The 20,955-nt window shown below is 41.3% G+C and overlaps 1 protein-coding gene across 1 annotated transcript in view; it reads right to left on the bottom strand.

The window, feature by feature from the left end:
* The window catches only part of galnt9 (polypeptide N-acetylgalactosaminyltransferase 9), a 115,910-nt gene extending 104,696 nt beyond the window's left edge, over window positions 1-11,214 (bottom strand). Inside the window, exon 1 of the mRNA XM_031300525.2 lies at window positions 9,875-11,214. Within this exon, the coding sequence (XP_031156385.1) occupies window positions 9,875-10,115 (241 nt within the window). The 5' untranslated portion in view covers window positions 10,116-11,214. The remainder of the gene's footprint in view (window positions 1-9,874) is intronic.
* Window positions 11,215-20,955: the final 9,741 nt, after the last annotated feature.

The raw sequence follows: 20,955 nt of genomic DNA, 5'->3' as shown, positions 1-20,955 counted from the left end.
GGCACGCTCTGGAGAGCGCACTGCACCCACCACTCACCACTGGATCCCCTCGATACAACCCCCCTTTGCCACCAGCACAATTATTGTATATATTTTCACGCATTAAATCACTTAATCTTATTTTTTGTGTTTTGTCGTCTGCTTTTGGGTCCAACCTCCAGTGCCGGACAGATTCATTCTTTAATCATGTTTTCTCTGCTGTTCAAAATGTCCATATTAATATTGACCTTCAAAATCCTAAAAATGCTCATTTCTTTCGATTTCTACATAATGGCAGTTGATCCTATTTGTGTTTAGTGTTCATTTAGGCCAGTCAGACGCAGCGGGCTTCAGCAGGTAAGTACCGGCAAAGGAGGTATTTGCTTCTTCTAATGCACTACTTTGGGTCAAATCGCAGCTTCATAAGCTTGTTAACAAGCTTAAAACCCCTTCATCTGATTACTCAATGACGGTGGCTTCCACCGCAGAGCAGTGCTGCTGATAACCATCGTGTTGCTCATTTCTGTACAGAATGGGCTGCTGATAAAGCTTGACCGTTGTTTTCTTGTTGGGAGTCTGGTGACCATCCATCAGGCAACTATAAAAAAGGAATTTAGCGACTTGTTTATGTCCTTCAAATCTAATTGAACCTTGCTGTAGCTCCTGTGGCATGCCATTGGTAGGCAATAAACAACAGAGGAAATGGGCAATTACTTCATAACGCTGCCGGACATGGTAATTGTTATTGGCACGCTAAGTCCTCCTCTCACCATAGTTATTCCCAATGGCCACAGAATACAATTTGTGGTCAGTGCACGATTTAAAAAAAAATGGGTAGCGACCTGGGATATGAGAATATGATTAAGTACGCCATTAAAGAGCTCAAGACAAATCATGGAGGGATTGTGACAGCCAGCGAACATCTCCAGCCTGTGTGCACTCCTGGGTGCACATTGCTGATGTCAAAGAAAAAATACGTAGCTGCAATTAATTCCTTTTACTGTTTCAGACGTGTATTGGGTGGAAAAAGAAATGTGCCTGTAGAGTGTATTTGCAAGTTGTAAATTTGAATTTGTCAGGCTCAGGTTGAACAACTGGATTGGATGAATTAATGAATTCAGCTATTTGTATTGTGAAGCTCAATTTGGGATTTAGTTCAGCCTGACACCATATGGAAATATTACAGAATGTATTGAATTCATTTACCTGAGTTCAAGATGCTTTATTCTCTTGTATTCCTATGATAACTGGAAAGACAGGCAACTTCAAGAGGGAGTCAGTTTTTTGAGAATAATCTTTGAATATGATATGATGTTACCTAACATAAAACAATTGACACTAAATGCAACTCTTTTGGCTGTGTATATCAAGCCGTCGAGGAGGTGGATTCCCTTCAACCAATGCTCAGGATAAGAAAGTCAAGTCAAAAGTCAAATACCAATTAAAGCGCCCATATTATGCTCATTTTCAGGTTCATAATTGTATTTAGAGGTTATATCAGAATAGGTTTACATGGTTTAATTTTCAAAAAACACATTTTTGTTGTACTGCACATTGCTGCAGCTCCTCTTTTCACCCTGTGTGTTGAGCTCTCTGTTTTAGCTACAGAGTGAGACATCACACTTCTGTTCAATCTTTGTTGGAAGTCGCACATGCGCAGTAGCTAGGTACTGGGCTACTAGCTAGAAGCTAACGCTGCTAGCGGTTAGCCACCTTATTCTCAATGGCAAAACACTGCTACAACACACACGAGTTCACCCTAATCTACAAAATAAATTGTATAGAACTACTTACATGTCCCTCGTCTGCAGGTATTCAACTCAGTTGGAAGTGCGCCCTCGTTTAGAAGAAGTCTCCTGGCTAATCCTGCCTTGTACTGACCAAAGTTGGCGAAACAGTTAGCTGATGTGGTATTAGCTAAAGTGGTTAGCACACACCAAATGTTTCGGCTGATGACGTAGAAAGCCGTGCAGATTTTGACCAGCTCACCCGGAGACTGAAGGCAGGACACATTCAGAAATCAGTATCTCACTCAAAACAGCATGGATGGGTTTTTCCAAGTTTGTATGTGTGTGGAAGCACCAGAGACACAAAATAACACCCCAAATCCCAGAAAAAGTGATTTTTATGAATATGGGCACTAAACATTTACGGAGCCCCGGAAGGGTCACAGCAAATTTTTTCAGGGGACTACTTTTGCATTACCTCGCAATATGTTTTGCGTTACCTCACAAAACCTTTCTTCTTCCATTCCGTCTGAGCCTGGTGTCTATTTCCACTCACCTGCCCAGCACAATGAATCCGCTCGTTGCATTTTACTTTGAGCTGGAAATTATGCTAATATACTGCTCAATGGGCACATTCATATATTTCATCAATAGCCTATTTCTTAAATGTATAAAAAAGAGAATGTGTGATGTCAGAGGTTTGCATGATGTGGAGATGAACAAATTATCAGAGAATCTGCACCCCCCTAGTAGTGTTACAAAGGGAGAACATTAATTCAGGGACAAAAACGTAAAAATACAGCCTGCACTGTGGTTACAATCAACTATGGCTACAACCCTTCCAGTCACCTATATGCTCATTTTCTACCTGTAATGGTCTATATTCCTGTACAGTGTGGGACTAATCCATTTAATCACATCAGATTAACATCAACATTTACATCACGGTCTGGTGTCTATATGAGCTGTAAGGGACGTGTGAAGTAGCGACCAGATGTTACCTGATGTGATTTGACTTATGGCAGTTGTCTTCTAATGAGCCACAAAAAAAGAAAGTGAAACTTAAATAAAGGCAAAATGAATGTATTGTCTTCTGAGCTCTCAGGGTTTTGTCTGCCTTAAGGCTATGCCTAATATGGCATTACATTCTTATAATAACAGCCTGCTATCTAATTAAGCTATATGCCCAGGTTGGTAAAAGCGGTGTCTACAATTTGATAACATGGCATCAGTGTTGGGAAGGATACTTTCAAAACGTATTCTGTTACAGAATACAGAATAACGTATTCCGTTACGTTACTCAATCTGTGTAATGTATTCTGAATACTTGGATTACTTTCACATTGAATTGCATTTTATAAGTGTAGGAATGTGGCCATCACATACAGCTTACTAAACAGGCCTATTCTGGTGTGTTCTTCTGTTTCAACTGGCTGAATGTTTACCATAACAAGCAGATAGATTTTTGTATTTGTAGTCCCGAACTACATACTGCAAAAATCTAACCGCAGTCTAATTAGCTACCACGAGCTAATTTTAGCTAACATTAGCTAGCATGTCAAACGGGGCTAGTCAGTCTTTCAATGGCTCTGGGGCTAGTAAATCAGCACATAGGAGAATGTAAAGTTGCACGTCAACTATAAAATAGCAAGATGACCAGTAAAACTACAGCAGACGACTACCCTTGGCTATTAAAAAGAACTTACTTTAAGATGCTTCTTCAGGTGGAGTAATTTGGACGCTGAAAGGAGGTTGGTTGCTGGCAAGCAGAGGTTGCACTGCACAGTTATATTTCCTTCTTCCTTCTCTTTCTTTAATGTAAAATGCTGTTTGAATTTCCAAGATAGAAACCATTCCTGCCCTGGCTCTGTTGTGCCGGTTCCGGCTCCATCTCTACCTCTATCAGTGATCACGCAAATAGCTCATTTTTTCGTTTTCATATTGGGGCTTCTGGGAAATGCATGGAGTTGCCTTAATTTATTCAGAGAGTGAATAAACTCGTGAAACAAAAGTATCATCATGTAATCCATTGATTTCAACAATGTAACTGTATTCTAAATACCAACTATTTAAATTGTAACTGTAACAGAATACAGTTACTCATAATTTGTATTCTGAATACGTTACACCGGTACATGAATTCCGTTACTCCCCAACACTGCACGGCATCTACTGTAACACATTTGGGATCTAATAGAATTGTATTTGATTTCAAATTAGATGAAATGGTGTCTTATAATAATTTACAAGTATTAGGATATGCGGTTTCTAATTCAGGTGGTGTCTAAATAGGTTATATCTGTACGTGTTTGTTTACTGTCTGATAAAGAACATATTGGTTATTTGACACAAGCTACGACTTAGCAAAACATGAGCGAGTAGCCAGTATAAAGCTCCGTGGAAAGCTGCAGAGTCTCTGGTAATTCCATCAGTGTTGGTTCATCGCCACATGCAACACACACACTTTATCTTTTCATTCATCTAAAAAATAGGTATTGATTATAGAACAGATATGAATGTACCAATTGAGCAGTATATCAGCATTCCCAACTCCAAGTAAAATTCAATGAGCTGATCCATATTGTGGCGTTGCGCTAGGCAGCTGAGTGGAAATAGACCCATGTCTCGGGAATGGAAGAAGAAAAGTATTGCGATGTAATGAAAAACATATTGCAAGGGAACGCAAAAGTAGTCCCCTGAAAAAATCTTGCCGTGACCCTTCCAGGGCTCCCTAAACTTTAACAAACAAAAAAACTCTGCAAAGTTTTAAAATCCACCTACTCAAAATTGGCATGAGCCAAATAGATGCTACGCATATACAATTTCAGCTTGGACGACCCATTGCATAATCTTACATATAAATATTTAGTAAGTAGATAAGTCGTTCTTTTTCCTCCAGTCCTGAAAGAGTTTTGCAGACAAAGTGTGTTTCTGTCCCACAGCAGTGATACTGTGTGGGGTTGCATTGTCTCTGTAAGAGGCCGAGAGGAGGCATTGTACTGTTTGAGAGGCAATGCCTGCTGGCTGGATGCCTGATGCCAAGCATAACTCAGAGTGACAGAGTGGCCCTCAAATAGCTGCTGAAGCTCTGGCGTAATAACAAGATCATGCAGAAACAGTCCACAGTCGCACTGTTTTGGGGGCCAAGAGCTGTGAAACATCTTTAGCTACTGACTGTTGAGCAAGCTGTCCAATGGACTGCCAGGAAACTTTTTCTAGATCTTTCTAACATTACAACCAGTTAGAATGAGATACTGCATATTCAACAATAAAAGGGGCATCTCTACAGCCGATATCTCCAACACCGGGCAACTCACACCAAAACATTCCAGATTTATAAATAGCATTAAAGGTAAGAGGAAAATATGTATTTTTGATTTGGAGGTGATCTGTCCCTTTAGAGCAGTATTACGATATCTGTAGTCTGGATCGACGACGGTTCGCGTACGTGCAACATTAACCGGTGAGCAACAATACACGCTGAAAAAGGCAAGTTTGGATCGTGCAACAAGGCCGGCCGGCTTGGTTTTTTCTGTGAATGAAAAAAATATGCTTACGCATTTACTATCTAACTGGGACATTTTAGGACTGATTGGCGGGGATTTGCTATGGACATAATGCAAACGGAGATACGCTGGTAAAAGCAAATGAGGTTTAACCATATATCCAGCTAATATAAACAGCTCACGTTACTGTATTGTGTGAACAGTTAACTTCATTTAATATTGTATGCAGCATTTTCTTTTGCGGGTTGCAAATGTTCCACCTACACAGGTTTCTTCCCGAGAATATTTTGAAGAGCCACGCTCACTGCGTCCGGAGCTTAGCACCGCCCAAGACGATTGTGATTGGTTTAAAGAGATGCAAATAACCCCTGACCGTTTTTTTTTCTCCTATCCAGGGTCCGTTTCAGAAAGCAGGTTTAGTGAAAAGTCTGAGTTTGTTAACCCTGAGATGAGGGAAACTCTGGGTTTTCTGTTTCAGAAAGAGAGGTAACTTAACCTCAGAGTAAGTTACTATGGTAACTGAGCCTGTGAACCTAACCTGGTCAGGAGCAGGTTTTCTTCTCTCAGTCGCCTCCCTCTGACACAGCACGCATTCATTTCCTCATTCATTCATTCAGTCTGTATCAGGCGCATTTCAACGCAGTTTGTTATCAGCATGAATATAAAAAATTGTGTTGGTTTATTAACCATGTTAGGCAGACTATAAAACGTTTTTTTTTTTTTTTCTAAAAACATGGCATTTCCTTTTGTCGACGATCCCGTTGATGAAGAAGCTGTATTACTTCTGCTTTACTTTGCAGGGTGTTATATATCGGGAGATGACATTGAAACACCGACAGCCTGGGCTACATAACCTTATTCGTCCTCATATATCACTAACGCCACCCGTCTTATGCTCTACATCCCAGCAGATTATTTGTGTCGCATTACGTTTTTTTGCAAACGGCAGTTTTCTTTGCAACATTGGTGATGTGGAGCATATTAGTAAAGCCACTGTAGCAAAGCACTGTCAGAAGAGTGTGAGTCGCTCTGAAACGTGTTTTAAACGTTTTTGTAGTGTTCCCTGGACACAAACCAGTAAGAGCCATTAAAAAGGAGTCCCACACTCCAATTCAGCCAGAGCTGTAGTAGCCTGTTATTGACACAGATGATAAAGTCACACTTTCCCAGGAGAACAGTAAGCTAGTGAATTGAAATCGACATTACTGATAGATTAGAAAATCAATCACTAAGGCCGGTTACACACTGGATGCGTCGCGCGAGCGTGGCGTTTCTGTTGCGTCTCAGAAGCGTGGCCACTGCGTGGATTTTTCTGTGTCCTACACACCAGAAGCGTGTGTGACGCGGCGCTGCTCCTGTTGCTAGGTACAGGGAGGGCTGATCTCGGGACATAGCGCCGACACATTCAAAGTGAAAACTGGGTAAGTGGGCTGTCTGTTTATAACAACTTTGTGTAGCTGGACTGTCACTCAGAACACACACTACGTTGTTATTGTAGCCTATTCTACCCTTTATATATAGGCTTGTTATATAACTGTTCTCCTGGGGAGAGAGTTGTTAAACTTAAAATAAATATATAGCCTACTGATTTGATTAAAGTAAGACAACGTCGGCATTATTGACTGCAAAATATGTTACAGAATATTTCGTTCTGTATGACAGGTACTATATTTGAAAATCTTTTCTCTGAAATTTTTTATTACATTTATATCTACATTGATGTCAAAACCTCGAGACTTTCAAACATCAAGATGTCATTTATTAATATGCATTCGTGTCTAAATGACATATAAACATATTTTCCTATTCTATTTTGCATGGAAACGCTTCCAACACGCTCGCGTCTCGCGTGAAAAATAGGCATCGGTCCTATTTCTAGCAGGCATGCGTCTCAGGCGTGGCTCTAACCGCGGCTGACACGCTCGCGCGACGCATCCAGTGTGTAACCGGCCTAACAACATGCTCAGGAGTAACATTCCACCATGCTGATTTCTCATTATTTGGCTTGGGAACAAGACGTTTTGGTTTTTGTAGTCACTGGTTCAAAAACACGTCCCTCATTACCGCCATGTGAATAGGTCGAAGGTCTAACAACCACTGAGTCATTGCTACTGATAAACAAGCCAATCAACCCTTCCTGCACATGCATTAGGATCTGTTTGTGCCATATTGTAGTACAGCATTGCTGTGGCTTTCTCATACAACACCACTGACATTGAAGCATGCCACCAAAGCAGTGTGAGAAAATGTTTTTTGGGATCCCACTTAGTCTCAACATCCTGTGAGTGAGCAATGTGCAGTCCAAAACAATACGCAAAAAAAATGTGCTTCCTTCATTACAACCATGCATGCGCAAAGTCAGCGAGCACCTATCCAACATTTTCTTTCTGTCGGTGGCCCTGCTTCAAATGTTATCAGCAGACTGAATAGGCATCATCATTTGTTATCACTGCAATAGATGTGAGTGATTCATTGTTTTCGTAATGTGTGTACCTTTAATGTAGTTTATGTATCTTTAATGTGTAAAGATTACAACAAGTTGATGGCCTAGGGCATAATGTACTTTTGATTTCACGTGTTTGACAGACATCACTACATGCTCTTAGTTTGTTCATTTGAAGAGATTTGTGTCTATTTAGTTATTTGTGGGATTTGTTTTAAAAATCTAATTATTCATTTTTCATTTAATTTTTGTTATTTAAAATAAATAAAAAAATTCCAGTTGCACTTCTGATAAGAGGACACATGTTGTTTTGCACAATTTATATAAATAAAGGAATATTTTTCAGTCATTTGTCTGCAGCTCACTCTGAATGAGCTGAATCAATCGATTTTAAGGTAATGTTACTTGTTTTTAAGGCATTACATGGATTGGCCCCTTTATATATAGCTGATCTCCTTACCCTACATCATCCCTCCAGGAACCTAAAATCATCTAATCAGTTCCTTTTAACTGTTCCACAGTCTCGGATGAAAACAAAGGGTGATCGTGCCTTCTCCGTTGTGGCCCCGAGACTCTGGAACAAACTTCCCATTCATATTAGTTCCTCCTCTACTGCCGAGATCTTAAAGATGCAGTAGGTAAGACATATAAAAATAACTTTCTGTCATATTTGTGGAAACTGACCATATGTTTGAGTAGAACTACTTGAATCAGGTAATTAAAAAAAAAACAAATCCAGCTCCTCTGGCACCACCTACAGCCTGTAGTGCGATTTGCAAAAATCCACAGCTCCCTGTTCAGATGCACCGATCAGGGCCAGGGGGGGGTGTCTAACTGTGTGTCAATCACTGCTCATGCACACACATTGATTGTCCCTTGTGGGGGGAGGGGCTTAGGAGACCGTTTGGGCTTAAGCAGAAAGGGGGGGGAGGGACTGAGAAGTTGTCGATGTTCAAATTCCTGGATCTTCACAATCCTACCTACAGCACCTTTAAGTCTCGTCTTAAAACACATTTTTATTCTTTGGCGTATGATTTACTTTAGGGACATTTGTATAGAAGTGTGTTGTTTGTATGATGTTCACTGTGTCTATATTTTTATTGTCTTCCTTTGTTTTTATAACATAATATAACTTTGCACAGCACTTTGTTCAGCCTAGGTTGGTTTTAAATGTGCTCTATAAATAAATTGACTTGACTATTGAAAAAAACGTGACATAATCGTATCGTGAACTTAAAATGGTGAATCCTATTGAATCGTATGTTGAATGTATCGTTAAATCCCTATTAAAGTTATTAAACTCTGATGTAACTACTGTCTCTTTATTCATCATAATGAGTTATAAACTTGGAATACCTCATATATACTGTATCCAGGAAAGTCTTTTTCATGTAGCATGAATGAAGTCTTGGACATCAGTTGTGGTTGTGTGGCTTTCCCACAGGAGATAAGGAACATGAATAAGACGTCATATGTAACCTGATTGTAAATGTTGCTGTTCTGCAGAGGAGACCAAATCTGCCCCACAGACTAATGGCTGTGTAATGAAATACAAGTCTGTCATTCCGTTATAGAGCCATTACATTAGACTCTCCTTCAAAACTCAGACAGCTTGTTAAATCGGATATGCTTTACCAGCAGTGCCTCCAGTCAAATGAGCTGCAGCTGAAATACAGAGTGGGATTCTATACAGAACTATGGACATCAACACTTAAAGCATAAGTTTATGTGAAGTTTACAACAAGTCAATTATGGGTTAGGGGTCTGGTAGGCTGTTAAAGTAACAGCCCAGTAAAGTCTATCAACACAAACGGCAGTCTACATCAGCACATAGACCAAGTATTGTATTGCACTGAAATGCATCACCCTGCTTCATTAGCTACTTAACAAGTAGGGTTAGTGCTTTGGAGGGGTTGACAGGGTTTCACTGCTTTATCAAAGAAATGAGGCTAAGGGCAACAGGAAAATATGCATGAGTCATGCTTCAGGTCTATGGAAAACTCACACCAGTGGATGCAGCCTGTGCACCTTTGGGATTCTGTCCCTGTCAGTTTGGCCAAACAAGCCATAACAAAGTGCTCTACATTGCACAAGGATTTCCTAATCATGGGGTACAGACGCAATTCGTAAAGTGTTTCGTTTGCAGTGGCCATTATTTGCGTCTTTATGATGATGACTTCCGCACCACTAAGTCACAGATTTATCAAGCCGTTTCCTACCGTTTAGCTGATTGTAGACCACATCCTCCAGCCTCTCCAGCCTCTGGAGAATAGACTGCCTGTCCACCAAGTTGGAAACTTTGCCATTCCTGGCTCGCAGCCTCTGGTCAGACATACGCCCTATCTGGACGAGCTCCTCGGATCGGTCCTGGATCCTGCAGTAGACCGAGAACAGGATAATCCCCACGAACACAAAAATGTTGACGGTCAGCAAAGTTTTGATTTTGCGTGCCACAGCCATGAAAGAGAATATTGTCCGGCTGACACAGTCAAGCCCAGCAGCTGTCCATGTGCGGTGGCCTGCTTTACCACCTTACTGTGTGTTTCAGGAGGAAGGTTTTCTGCTCGGGGGGGAGAGAGAAGGTCAACTCGTGGAAACCCGAGGAGCTGACGGATCCGTTCAGCACCACGGACAGCTCGCGAGGCTGCGCTCACTTCTTAGCGGGGCATCGCACACCGTCACATTAGGAGCCGAGGTGGGGGAGGCTGCTGGCGGTCACGGCGCTCGGCTCCAGCCGGGGAGCGAGGTTTTTTTGATGGAGCTTCACTAGCCGAGAAACAGCTGCACGCGCTCTGTCGTCGTTTGAGCTACATATCACAGGCGACAACTGCCGCCAGGGAAGGCATTTATCCTCTACAACAGCCCACGGCACTTGCAAACCATCTTTCCTTCGCAACGTGATAAGTAGTCAGTTCCTTAGCCCCAATATGTCTCGTCCATCTTACAGAAGATGCACTGCAATAACCGCTCGCATCGAAGCATCCTCCCGCTATCACTGCTTCGCTGTGGCATCTCCCTTTTCAAGTGCGTTGTGCTGTCTCGATCTGTCCCGCTCTGCAAATACAAACCCAAGGAGCTTATGTCCAGAGAATGTGTGCTAGTTTCTAAAACAAGGCGGCGTTGCTCTCCCTCTTTCTCTCTTTTTCTCTCTTTCCCTCAGTCGCTCTGTTTTTGTGTTTCGTCAGTCCATTGTTGTTTCCCGTGTCGGCGGTGCAGGGTAGGATGAGTTGAGAGCGGATTTGCCCTCAGATGCGGCGGGAGAGATGCAGCCGGACTCTTGCATGATGCCTCTCTCTTCCCAGCCCCTCCGCTCTCTGCCAGGGAGGAAGAGCCGAGCCGCCGCTGCGTCCTGACGTCCACATGCTCGATCATGAATATTCACGAGCTGTGTTAGGCTCGCAGGATCAAATCAACAGCACGACTCTGAAAGCAGCTAATACTTCCACTTCGTATAGCAGCCTTCTCCCCGCGTCAGCTAGTCAACTGTGAAAATGCAACTGTGCGTGCATGTGTTAACAGATTTTTGCTATTTGGTCCGTAATGCGAAGGTTAACAGTTTCCATCTCACCTCTGACGCCACTGCCGTAGTGTTTCCCAACCGTGTTGCATATGAATTTATTTGTTATGCAACCGGCCCTGCTTACATACATGCATGGTCTACCCCAGGAGTGTAATCATCATTTCATTAATCGCATGCTTGGATGGAGCTTCAACTCCATCATATAAGAACTAACATATCCGGGATAAACAACCTATTTTTAATATTCAAAACCATTGGGAAAAGAGGTAGGATTCATTTATATTTCTATCTGAACCACTTTCAGAACAGAAGTTCAACTTTTCAACAGAACATCCACCTCCCATGCAGCCTTTTTTCGCTTTTGACTGGTCTCTGTAAGGTGCAGCAGAAACCCCACAGCTAAAAGAAAAAATCAAATCTCTTTAAGGACATGGGAACTATTAGAGCACAGCCGTGCAGTAATGATTCCAGCCATCGGCAGCCACTTCAAATCACCTCCTCCTCACAACTCAACATACTGTAACCTCCCTTCTGCCATTGTAAACTCCTCATCTCCAATTGCAAATGAATTATAGCTAAAGTAGATCACATGCAAAGAGATATCTCACTGTGTGCTTGATTAGGCATACCCAGACATGGCACAGGCTTCCCAAAGCACTTTGATCCCGCCTTACACCAACCAGAGCATCTAAGATTTATAGGCTACTCTTCACTTTGTTTGCTGCTCCACTCTAATCAGATGGCGGCTGAAACTGTAAAAAAAAATAAAAAAAAATAAAACGGTTACACTTTACTTGAAGGTATCTACATAAGAGTGACATGACACTGCCATGAAAGTGTCATAAACATTATAAACAAGTCATAAACGTTTATGACATAATGCTTCTTTTAGTAAGTGTCATTTGTTTTTTGTCATGACAAGTTATGGTTATGTTAGGGTTAGGTTAGGGTTAGGGTTAGAGTTAGGGGTTAGGGTTAGGGTTCATGTGTTCATGACAGCATCATGTCACTTTTATGTAGATACCTTCAAGTAAAGTGTTACCAAAAAAACTTTATAGACTGCACAGTTCTTTGTCAGAGGATGTCTGTTCCAACGTGAGTATTCCCTCTTCAAATGCCTTGCTGGTTTACATCTTCAAGATGAAATCAATTCTGCTTTCCTGAGAGAGGATTCAAGAGTTTTTTTTTTAATCCTCTCGGAAATCAGTTTCAGAGTTGCAGAGAAGTGGTGCACTGTGGCGTTGAGTGTGCTCTATGAAGTGCACGACCTCATCATTTATTATCAAGACACACATTTACCATGCTCAAGAGCACTGAGAGCTTCTGTGGTCCACATATTCATCAAAGGCCATGCAATCCTACAAAGGTCTGCAGAAACACACAGACTGTTGGGAAATCACCGTTACAGCCACCTCAGCCACCATGCAGGCCTCGGCATGACTGCAGTATGACTGCCACCTACGCTGCTCTACAGTGGCACTCATAAGTTTATGAACCCATGCTAAAGTTGACTAAAAAAATATCGTTTGGAAATTGATCTTAATGCCTTAATTACAAAAATTAGGAAATTTTCAGTTATTTATTTATTTTAGTTTATTTCAGTTAGCCTAATAGCTGGTTTGATTTGCATTGAGAGATGATCTTATGGAAAGTACCCCATGCCAGTCTCTAGGTATGGTGAAGGGTATGTGATGATGTGGGGCTATTTTAATTCCAAAGGCCAAGGGAACTTCATCAGGATGCATAGTATCCTGGATCCATGAAATAACTGGCCTTTCAAAATAAAAATCTGCCTGCCTCTATGGGAATTTAACATAGGGGTGTACTTACTTATGCCCCCTGTATTTTAAGGAAGAACATTTATTTATTCATGATACATTATTCATTCACAAAGAAAATTGGTGTCCTTAAAAATTGGATTTTTCCTCATTTTTTTAATTAAGGCATTAAGATCAATTTCCAAAAGACGATTTTTTTATTCAACTTTAGCATGGGTTCATAAACTTATGAGCACCACTGTATAAGACTCTCTGAAGACTTCTGTTCTGTTTTCTGCATTCAGCACCCTGCAGCAGGCCCCTGTGACTGCAGACAGTGGCACTCAAGTGTTTTAACCACATTAACCTGGGTCACTGCCAGCTGCTCTTTAGTCATCCCGCTCAGTGTTTCTATATAAGCCACTTGAACATATTCAGTGGGAGGACGCAGGCTGGATGGAACTGTGTGCATCTGAACTGCTGTGATATCTACAGCCATGTTCTCACCAGATCTGTGCTCACAGGAAACATAAAGTAGTAGCTCCACAATGACTATCCTGCAAACAGTGGAAGTCAGTCAAAATGTGTGTATGAATCAGTTTGCTATGTACTGTTTTAAGTAGTATGTTCATAATGTGTATATATATATATATTTATTTATTTATTTATTTATTTTTTGTATATTTTTTTTTGTATCATGATTCCATTTCCCCATCCCTTTCTGCAGTCCCAAAACATATCAAAGTGATACTAGATAGATAGATTCATATTTTCGAAGAAACTAAGAAACAAAGGCATTTGAAGATAATTCTGAAACACTCTTTTAGCCTCCAAGCCTGGAGTAAACTTGCAGTGTTTAATATGTGATATGAGATGATATCAAAGATGATATTGACTACTGTAAATCCCAAGGTAAGTGCTCTGTTGGGGACCATTTAGTTTGCTAGACTCCAGGGATTTTAGTACACCGTGCATTCTCTTCAGCTGAAGCTGCTCTTCACCGTTTGGTTCACAAGAGGCCAACATGGCCAGGCAGAGTGAATGTGTTCAGACAAGATGCTATTAAGCAAGGACAGCCAAAAGTCAACAGATCACACACATTCCCTGCATTGCAGGAATACATTTAACAGCATAGTGCAAGATCGAAATAACTTTTCATTAGCTTTTTTTTGTCTTTGGTAGCGTTTATTTAACATTTCATCCAGGTTTCAACTAACCACAAGCCAACTTTTGTGCCCTTGTCTTGCTTATAGAGTAGAAAATGTACTACTGGATGTGTTGATAGAATTTAATGAAAGAAAGACCTTGTGGTGTCTTTAAAAGTAAATTAGTTTGTATTCAGCAAAATACGTCTTGCTACCACAAAGGAAAATATGCAATATTTAAAAAGTAAATTATTAAAGCGTGTCGATCATTAAAAATACGCAAGGTTGTTTTGTCCTTAGAGAAAGAATTATATCCTCCGTTTGTTTTTCACACTGCCTAATATGCATAACGTTTTGGCATAAACACCAACGATCTAACTCGCCACAGGCCACATCAAGGTCAGTGTGTTACCACTGTGAAAAGGAAAGAAACCAGCAACTGACAAATCTGATGTAGCAGGAACAGCGGTACCGATGTAGCTGAGCAAATAATCCATGTTAGTCCCTGATCAGCTAAAACGCAGACTTGCTGTGACGCTTTCAGAATAAAGCACCCACTCCAAGAAACTCGTTGGTCACTAATGTAGTGCTGTCTGCTGGCCTGACAGAGCTAAGTTCATACATTATCACTTTGACCCCCAGGCGAACAGCTAAGCCCCAGTTCTGTCTTCCTTAACTTAGCTCATTCACATTCCACCTCCAGCCACCTCTCCTCACTGCTCTGCTGCGGGAGCTGTTGATTTGCCTCATGTCTTAACTAAATTAGAATAATAACCCTGCAGACTGGAATATGTGGTGTTCAGCCCTGGGCACATTTTTATATATACATACATACATATATACATTTTTTTGTATAACATAGATGGAAGCAACACTGGGGGCCAGCATCTGAATGTTTATCAGAGCTGGGGCCTCATTAAGACACAATGTGCTTCTTGACCTTGGCAGACAACTGTGGCTGTACCCGTAATGCATCCCTCAGTGGCATCACAATCAAATGCAAAGTGTTTTTTTTTCTCAAGTGGGGACATGGCCAATATTGATGTTAATGAGACAGAGACAGTAGCAGCATGTGTTCGGTACACATGGTGTCTAACAAAACAGTGACTGGATTTATCAGTGTAAGAACTATCAAACATTAAGCTGGGGACTGAGCACATCAAATAAAATGTCAAAATGAATGATTTGATTTATCAATATGTACATAAGCCTGGATTCTCAATGTGTTTGTATTAATGGAGATGAGCTCTCCAGACGCCCCCAAATGTTGCTTGATTTATGGCAGAAGCAATTACATCTTGCCAGTATACCCATGCTTGATGGGGGAATCGGTGCAGGTAATTAAAAAGAATAATGAAACAGGGAGCCAAGGGAATGAATCCCTGCATCAAAAAATCTAATCAAAGATAAATGGACTATCCATATTACCTAGTCATTATGCCGGAAAGATTATTGTTTTAAATCCCTGTGTGCACCAGCTATGGACTCTTTCTCAAACAAAAGCCATTACTCTGCTGACACCTCCGACTTGTTTGCAGACTGATTGATATTCCGTGGCTTGTAAGCATTCCGCCAGTTTATGTTTTCAATTTCAGGGGGAGACAATGGATGCAGGTATTTCATACTGAGAATGAAAAACAGCTATTGATGGATTTACAAAAGAATCCAGAAATGTGATTTTAAAATGCACCCAAAAGCACATATTTGAGCTCAGACAAAGGCAGGCACACACACACACACACACACACACACACACACACATATAAACAAATAAATGGAGCTCTATGCATTGGCTAATTCAATTGGTGCATTAAAGTGCATTGATGTAACTGTTGTTAGGATTTCTATACTGTCAACGCTGAACCCTTTAAAGCGGAATCAGCTGTAATTACAAGTAAATCCTCTGCTCAGTTCTCTACTCTGTTTGGTTGCATCTTAAGGTACTCCCATAGCACACAGCTGCTGCAGAGACAAAAACAAAATCTGAATCTTCCTGGAATTTTGAAAATTAAGTCCTGTATATAATTTCCAAAATGGTGTAAATGCAAAAACAGTATTGCTTTATTTAACTTAGAAATATATTTGTAAGCAGTGCTGAGTAGTATAAAGCCTGTTTTATGGTTGTGCGGCGGCTCCACCCAGAGCTTTCTCCGTAGCCTACGTAAGTGGCCTGATGTTTATACTTGTGCTTTGGTGTGTGTGTCAAGCCGGCATGTGTGTGTGTGTGTGTGTGTGTGTGTGTGGGGAGTGTGTGATAGAGCAAGGTGGAAGTGAGAGAGTGACAGCGATTAGCTCCGGAGCGAGTAGCGACTCTAGAGTCATAGTGAGAGAAACAAAGTGTCTCCCCTGTTCTTTCTGACTACGGTGGGAAATCTGGAGCAGGAAAAGTTAACCCTCTCCTTAATTTCATGTTGTTTCTGGAGAAGGAGAACCAGGAAATGAGTCGGAGGGAAATGCAACGCTACCAAGACACGGCCGAGTGACGTGCGTCGCTGCGACGTGTAGTTACATTTTTCGAGAGGTGCAGGTCAGGCTACGGCGTAGACGCAGAGGGGTCTGTGGGGTATGCCGTCGATTCAACGCAGAAGCATAAAACGACCTTAAGAAAGCAGTAGGGCATAAAGACTGAACTAGCACACCATATTTATGATGTAATATACTGTGGTATTAGCATGCTTAAAAACTGAAATGAAGAAATTGTAGTCATATATTGACTTAAAGTTTATAGTTTGACATTTTGTGGAAAAGGATTTTTGCTTTCTTGTTGAATGTTACATGAGAAGATTGATATCACTTCCATGTCTGTGTGTTAAATATGAAATTAATGCCAAGATACAGTTAGCTTAGCTTAGGACAAACACTGAAAACAGCTAGCCTGGCTCCGTCCAAACATAAATAAATGGCCCACAGCACCTCTAATGCTCACTAAATAATATGTCATATCTCATTTGTATAAAAAACCAAAATGTTAAAATGGCAAGTTGTGGTTTTACAGGGAGAATGCTTCTGTCTGGTTGCAGTGACGTATTGCCTGGCAACCTCACGGTGATTAGAAGAGATAATGTGGTAATTAGGGAGCTTTAGAGGTAATTGAAGGTGTATTTTTCAACATTGGACAGAGCCAAGCTAGCTGTTTCCCCCTTCTTCCAGTCGTAATGCTAAACTAAGCTAGCCACCAGCTGGATCTAGCTCCATACTTGACATGCAGAGAGTGTCTAATTCTCAGCAAAAAAGAAAAAGATTATTTCCCAACAAAAATAAAAACTATTACTTTGAGGAGAATGAATTTGTAGCTGGCTCGTGTTTGAACCAGAATCTCATTTCCAGTGATAACCTACATTATGTATATTTTTTCATTCTTTTTGGGGCATTTTAGGCCTTTATTTGTATAAGACGGCTTAGACATGAAAGGTGAGAGAGAGGGGGAATGACATGCAGCAAAGGGCTGCAGGTCGGAGTCGAACCCACAGCTGCTGCTTTGAAGAGTAAACCTCTACACATGGGTGCCCGCTCTACCAGGTGAGCTACCCAGGCACCCATTACCTACAATATTTTAATGGTTTTCTTGTTCACACACAACCAATTTTGCATGGTAATTAATGCTATAAAAAGAGTTCACCAACATCCTGAAAAATAACACTGCGAAGAATAAACTGTGGCATGGTGTGATATGCGTTGAACTGGCGAATATAAAGGCCCCATTTTGTACAACACAACTCACACAATAGCTATAGATAACAATAGACATTGTTTCAGCTTTCATTTTTGATGCTTTATTTACACAACAAAGTGTTGGCTGGGTTGAGCTCAAGGTATCAGGGCCCGAAAGCGTACGGTCCCACTCAGTAGAAGGCAGCAGACTCAAAGCTGCTGATTCAGTCCAGTTTCCTGTCGGTTTGCAGCCAAAAAGCCAGCATCCAACATCTCAGCCAACGCTCTAATCACAGCAGCAATCACAGAGCTAGGCATTCATCAGTGAGCACAAACACGCACACACATACAAGCCTGCATGCATGCGCATACAAACCAGTGTCTGGTTAAGTTTGCTTCAACACGTCCTCGTTCAGGCACACGTTTTTAACACATGGTAAACATTGTGAATTGAAACAAAACTACTTGGATAGGTTTGGAGAAAAGATCACGGTTTGGGATAAAATAAGTATGTTTGTTACGTAACCTAAGTTAAGTACGTAAATAAGAATAAATACATTTAGTATGTGACATAAGGTAAGTATGTCACGCAAGTTAACTTACATAAATAATAGGTCAACGTTGACTTTTTCACATGGGACACGAACCGCGGTCTCCTGGGTGAAAACTCCCCTCTGCAGATTTTGATTACAGAAGTATTTGTGAAAAAGCAATCGTAATATGGGAGACAAATGTTTCCCTCGAAACGGAGAATGCAGTTTAGTTGTATGGGAACATCATTTTGAGAAGACATTGCTGCATTAAGTGAAGACATACAGTACGAGCCCACTGACGCCCACGCTCTCCTCACAAACATGCTAATCCCTGCAGCCAGTGTTCACTCCAAAAAGAACAAAGTCGTTGGCAACGGGGATCAAAGCATGCAGACGGCCAGACTGGATCGGAGCAGAACAACACGCAGATCATTGTTAAGCGAATGTCACCGCCCGAAAACCAATTCGCATTCGCTAGCTGCTCTGGGTAAACATATCATGCTTTACATCCCCTTACTGCCAGGGATAAAATGATGCTGTGTGGTCAGAATGGGTTTGATATGTAAGCATTCTGCCATTTGCCAGGAAAGAAAAAAGTAGAAAAGTGGAGGGAACAGACATCAAAGCAGCACAATGGGTCCCTCCTTTTAGAGGCCGTTTTTGCTCAATTGTAATTAAAGATAGAGAAGCACACTAGCAGTAGCTATGTCTCCCAGAGAAAATAATTATATGGTTCTGCCAGTGAAGAAGAGGGCGGGTGTAGAGAGGAAGGGGTGCAGTGGCTAAGGTGGGCGTGGAAGGAGGGGAAGCCACTGGGGATTGCAGCGGCTGAGGTTGAAGCGGGTGCAGGGGACTGTGGGTCATCACTCGTCTTCCCACTGCTCTCCATTTAAAATCCCTCAACACACACACGCACACGCACACGCACACGCACGCACACACACACACACACACACACACACACACACACACACACACACACACACACACACACACACACTCCCTGATGGCTGATTAGAGGGCAGAAACAGAGAAAAAGAAGTTGGGGGTTGGGTGTGTGTGGTGGAGGGTCCTCCCCCCAGAGGCTAGTCAGAGTGTAATGTTTGAGCGAGAGGTAGGATGAAATTATGCTCCGCCAGTCAAAGATGTATTTATCATCACATACTGCAGCTGGGAAACAGAATTGAGTTTTTTCTTTCGATGTTTTTTTCGATTTTTTAAACACTATCAGTGAGTAGGAATTTGTCTATTTGGCAACAACAACATCATGGAGAATCACAACACACACTAAAGCTAATTTCATGTGTTTGTGGCTTTGATTTGTCATTTGATGTCTTTGGAGCATAACAAGATAGTGGCCCATGACAGTACCCATAATGAGAATGCAGCCGGATAGTGATCCATGATGGAAACCAGTTAGGCAGTGGAGCAGGATGGTGATCCATCAGGCAGACACCATCCAGCCAGGATCAGTACACAGTAGAGCTTGTGCATTTCATGTTGCATACTAGAAATAAAACTAAGAACATAGAAACACACACAATAAATAGTATAACTAAGGCTTGCTTACTTATTCTACTACCACTTTGTTGAGATATGTTCTGTTACAGGATATAAAATGTAATTTATTGATGTAGGACAAAAAGGTTTATGTGTGCTCCTGTAATACATGTAGTATGCATGTGTGTATGCACTGCCCTTCACATTAGTTTGACATTTTAGGAACACACGTTCTTTTCTTGCAGAGAGTTAGATGAGCAGATCAATACCCCTCTCATGTCTGTGTGCTAGATACGAAGCTACAGCCACATAAAATATAAAATGAAGTTAACTCTTATTTAAATTAGCTTGGATACATGGTTAAACATAATTTGCTTACCAGTGTATCGCCGTGTGTACTTCGTCCACAGCAATCCCCACCAATCAGTCCCAAAATGTCCTAGTTAGATAGTAGATGCCATAAACATATTCTTTGTAAATCTTTACAATTATTCACAAAGAGAACTAAGCAGGCATGCCTTGTTGCATTATGCACATTTTCTTCAAAACTTTCCATTTTCAGAGTTTGAAGTTTGTTGTTGTTTCCTGTATCGAAAGGATTTTGAAACGGCAACATACAGAGAGTGGAAGGAGAGGGACATCTGTCAGGCTTTATCCTGGAAATGTACTTTCGTTGATCCAGACTAGGTGTGACCAGACTTAAAAAATGACAAACCACATTTTTGCAGGGTTTACATGTTGGACTATTTTTTGCGTAGGAGCAGTGACTTTCTGAAATCCCCACTGGTTTCCCGACAACTTCAGAGAGGACAAGACTTCAAGAAGGTGCCGGTAGGTGAATTTGTTACTTGTTACCTGACACAGCCAGGCTAGCTTTTTCTCTCAGTCCCCAGTCCTTATAGTGAGCTAAGCTAAGCTAACCAGCGGCTGGCTGTAGCCATATATTTACTGGACAGATGTAAGAGTGATATTTTTAACTCTCAGCAAGAAAGCGAATATGCACATTTCCAAAAAAAGGCCAACTATTGCTTTAAATGCCTCCCTGGGGGTACATTAATATGAATACAATGGCCATTGAAGGCAATAAAAGAAGGACAAAAGTGTAGTACATGCAGGTGTGGTAATAATCTGCCAGAATCAATATGAGAATCATCACATGAACTCTTGAATAAAAACTGCTTTTAGTCACTTGCA

This window comes from Sander lucioperca, chromosome 2 (genome assembly GCF_008315115.2).
Source record: "Sander lucioperca isolate FBNREF2018 chromosome 2, SLUC_FBN_1.2, whole genome shotgun sequence".
Classification (NCBI taxonomy): Eukaryota; Metazoa; Chordata; class Actinopteri; order Perciformes; family Percidae; genus Sander; species Sander lucioperca.
Note: the sequence above shows the minus strand (reverse complement) of the source record. Positions and strands in the feature narration are given on the sequence as shown.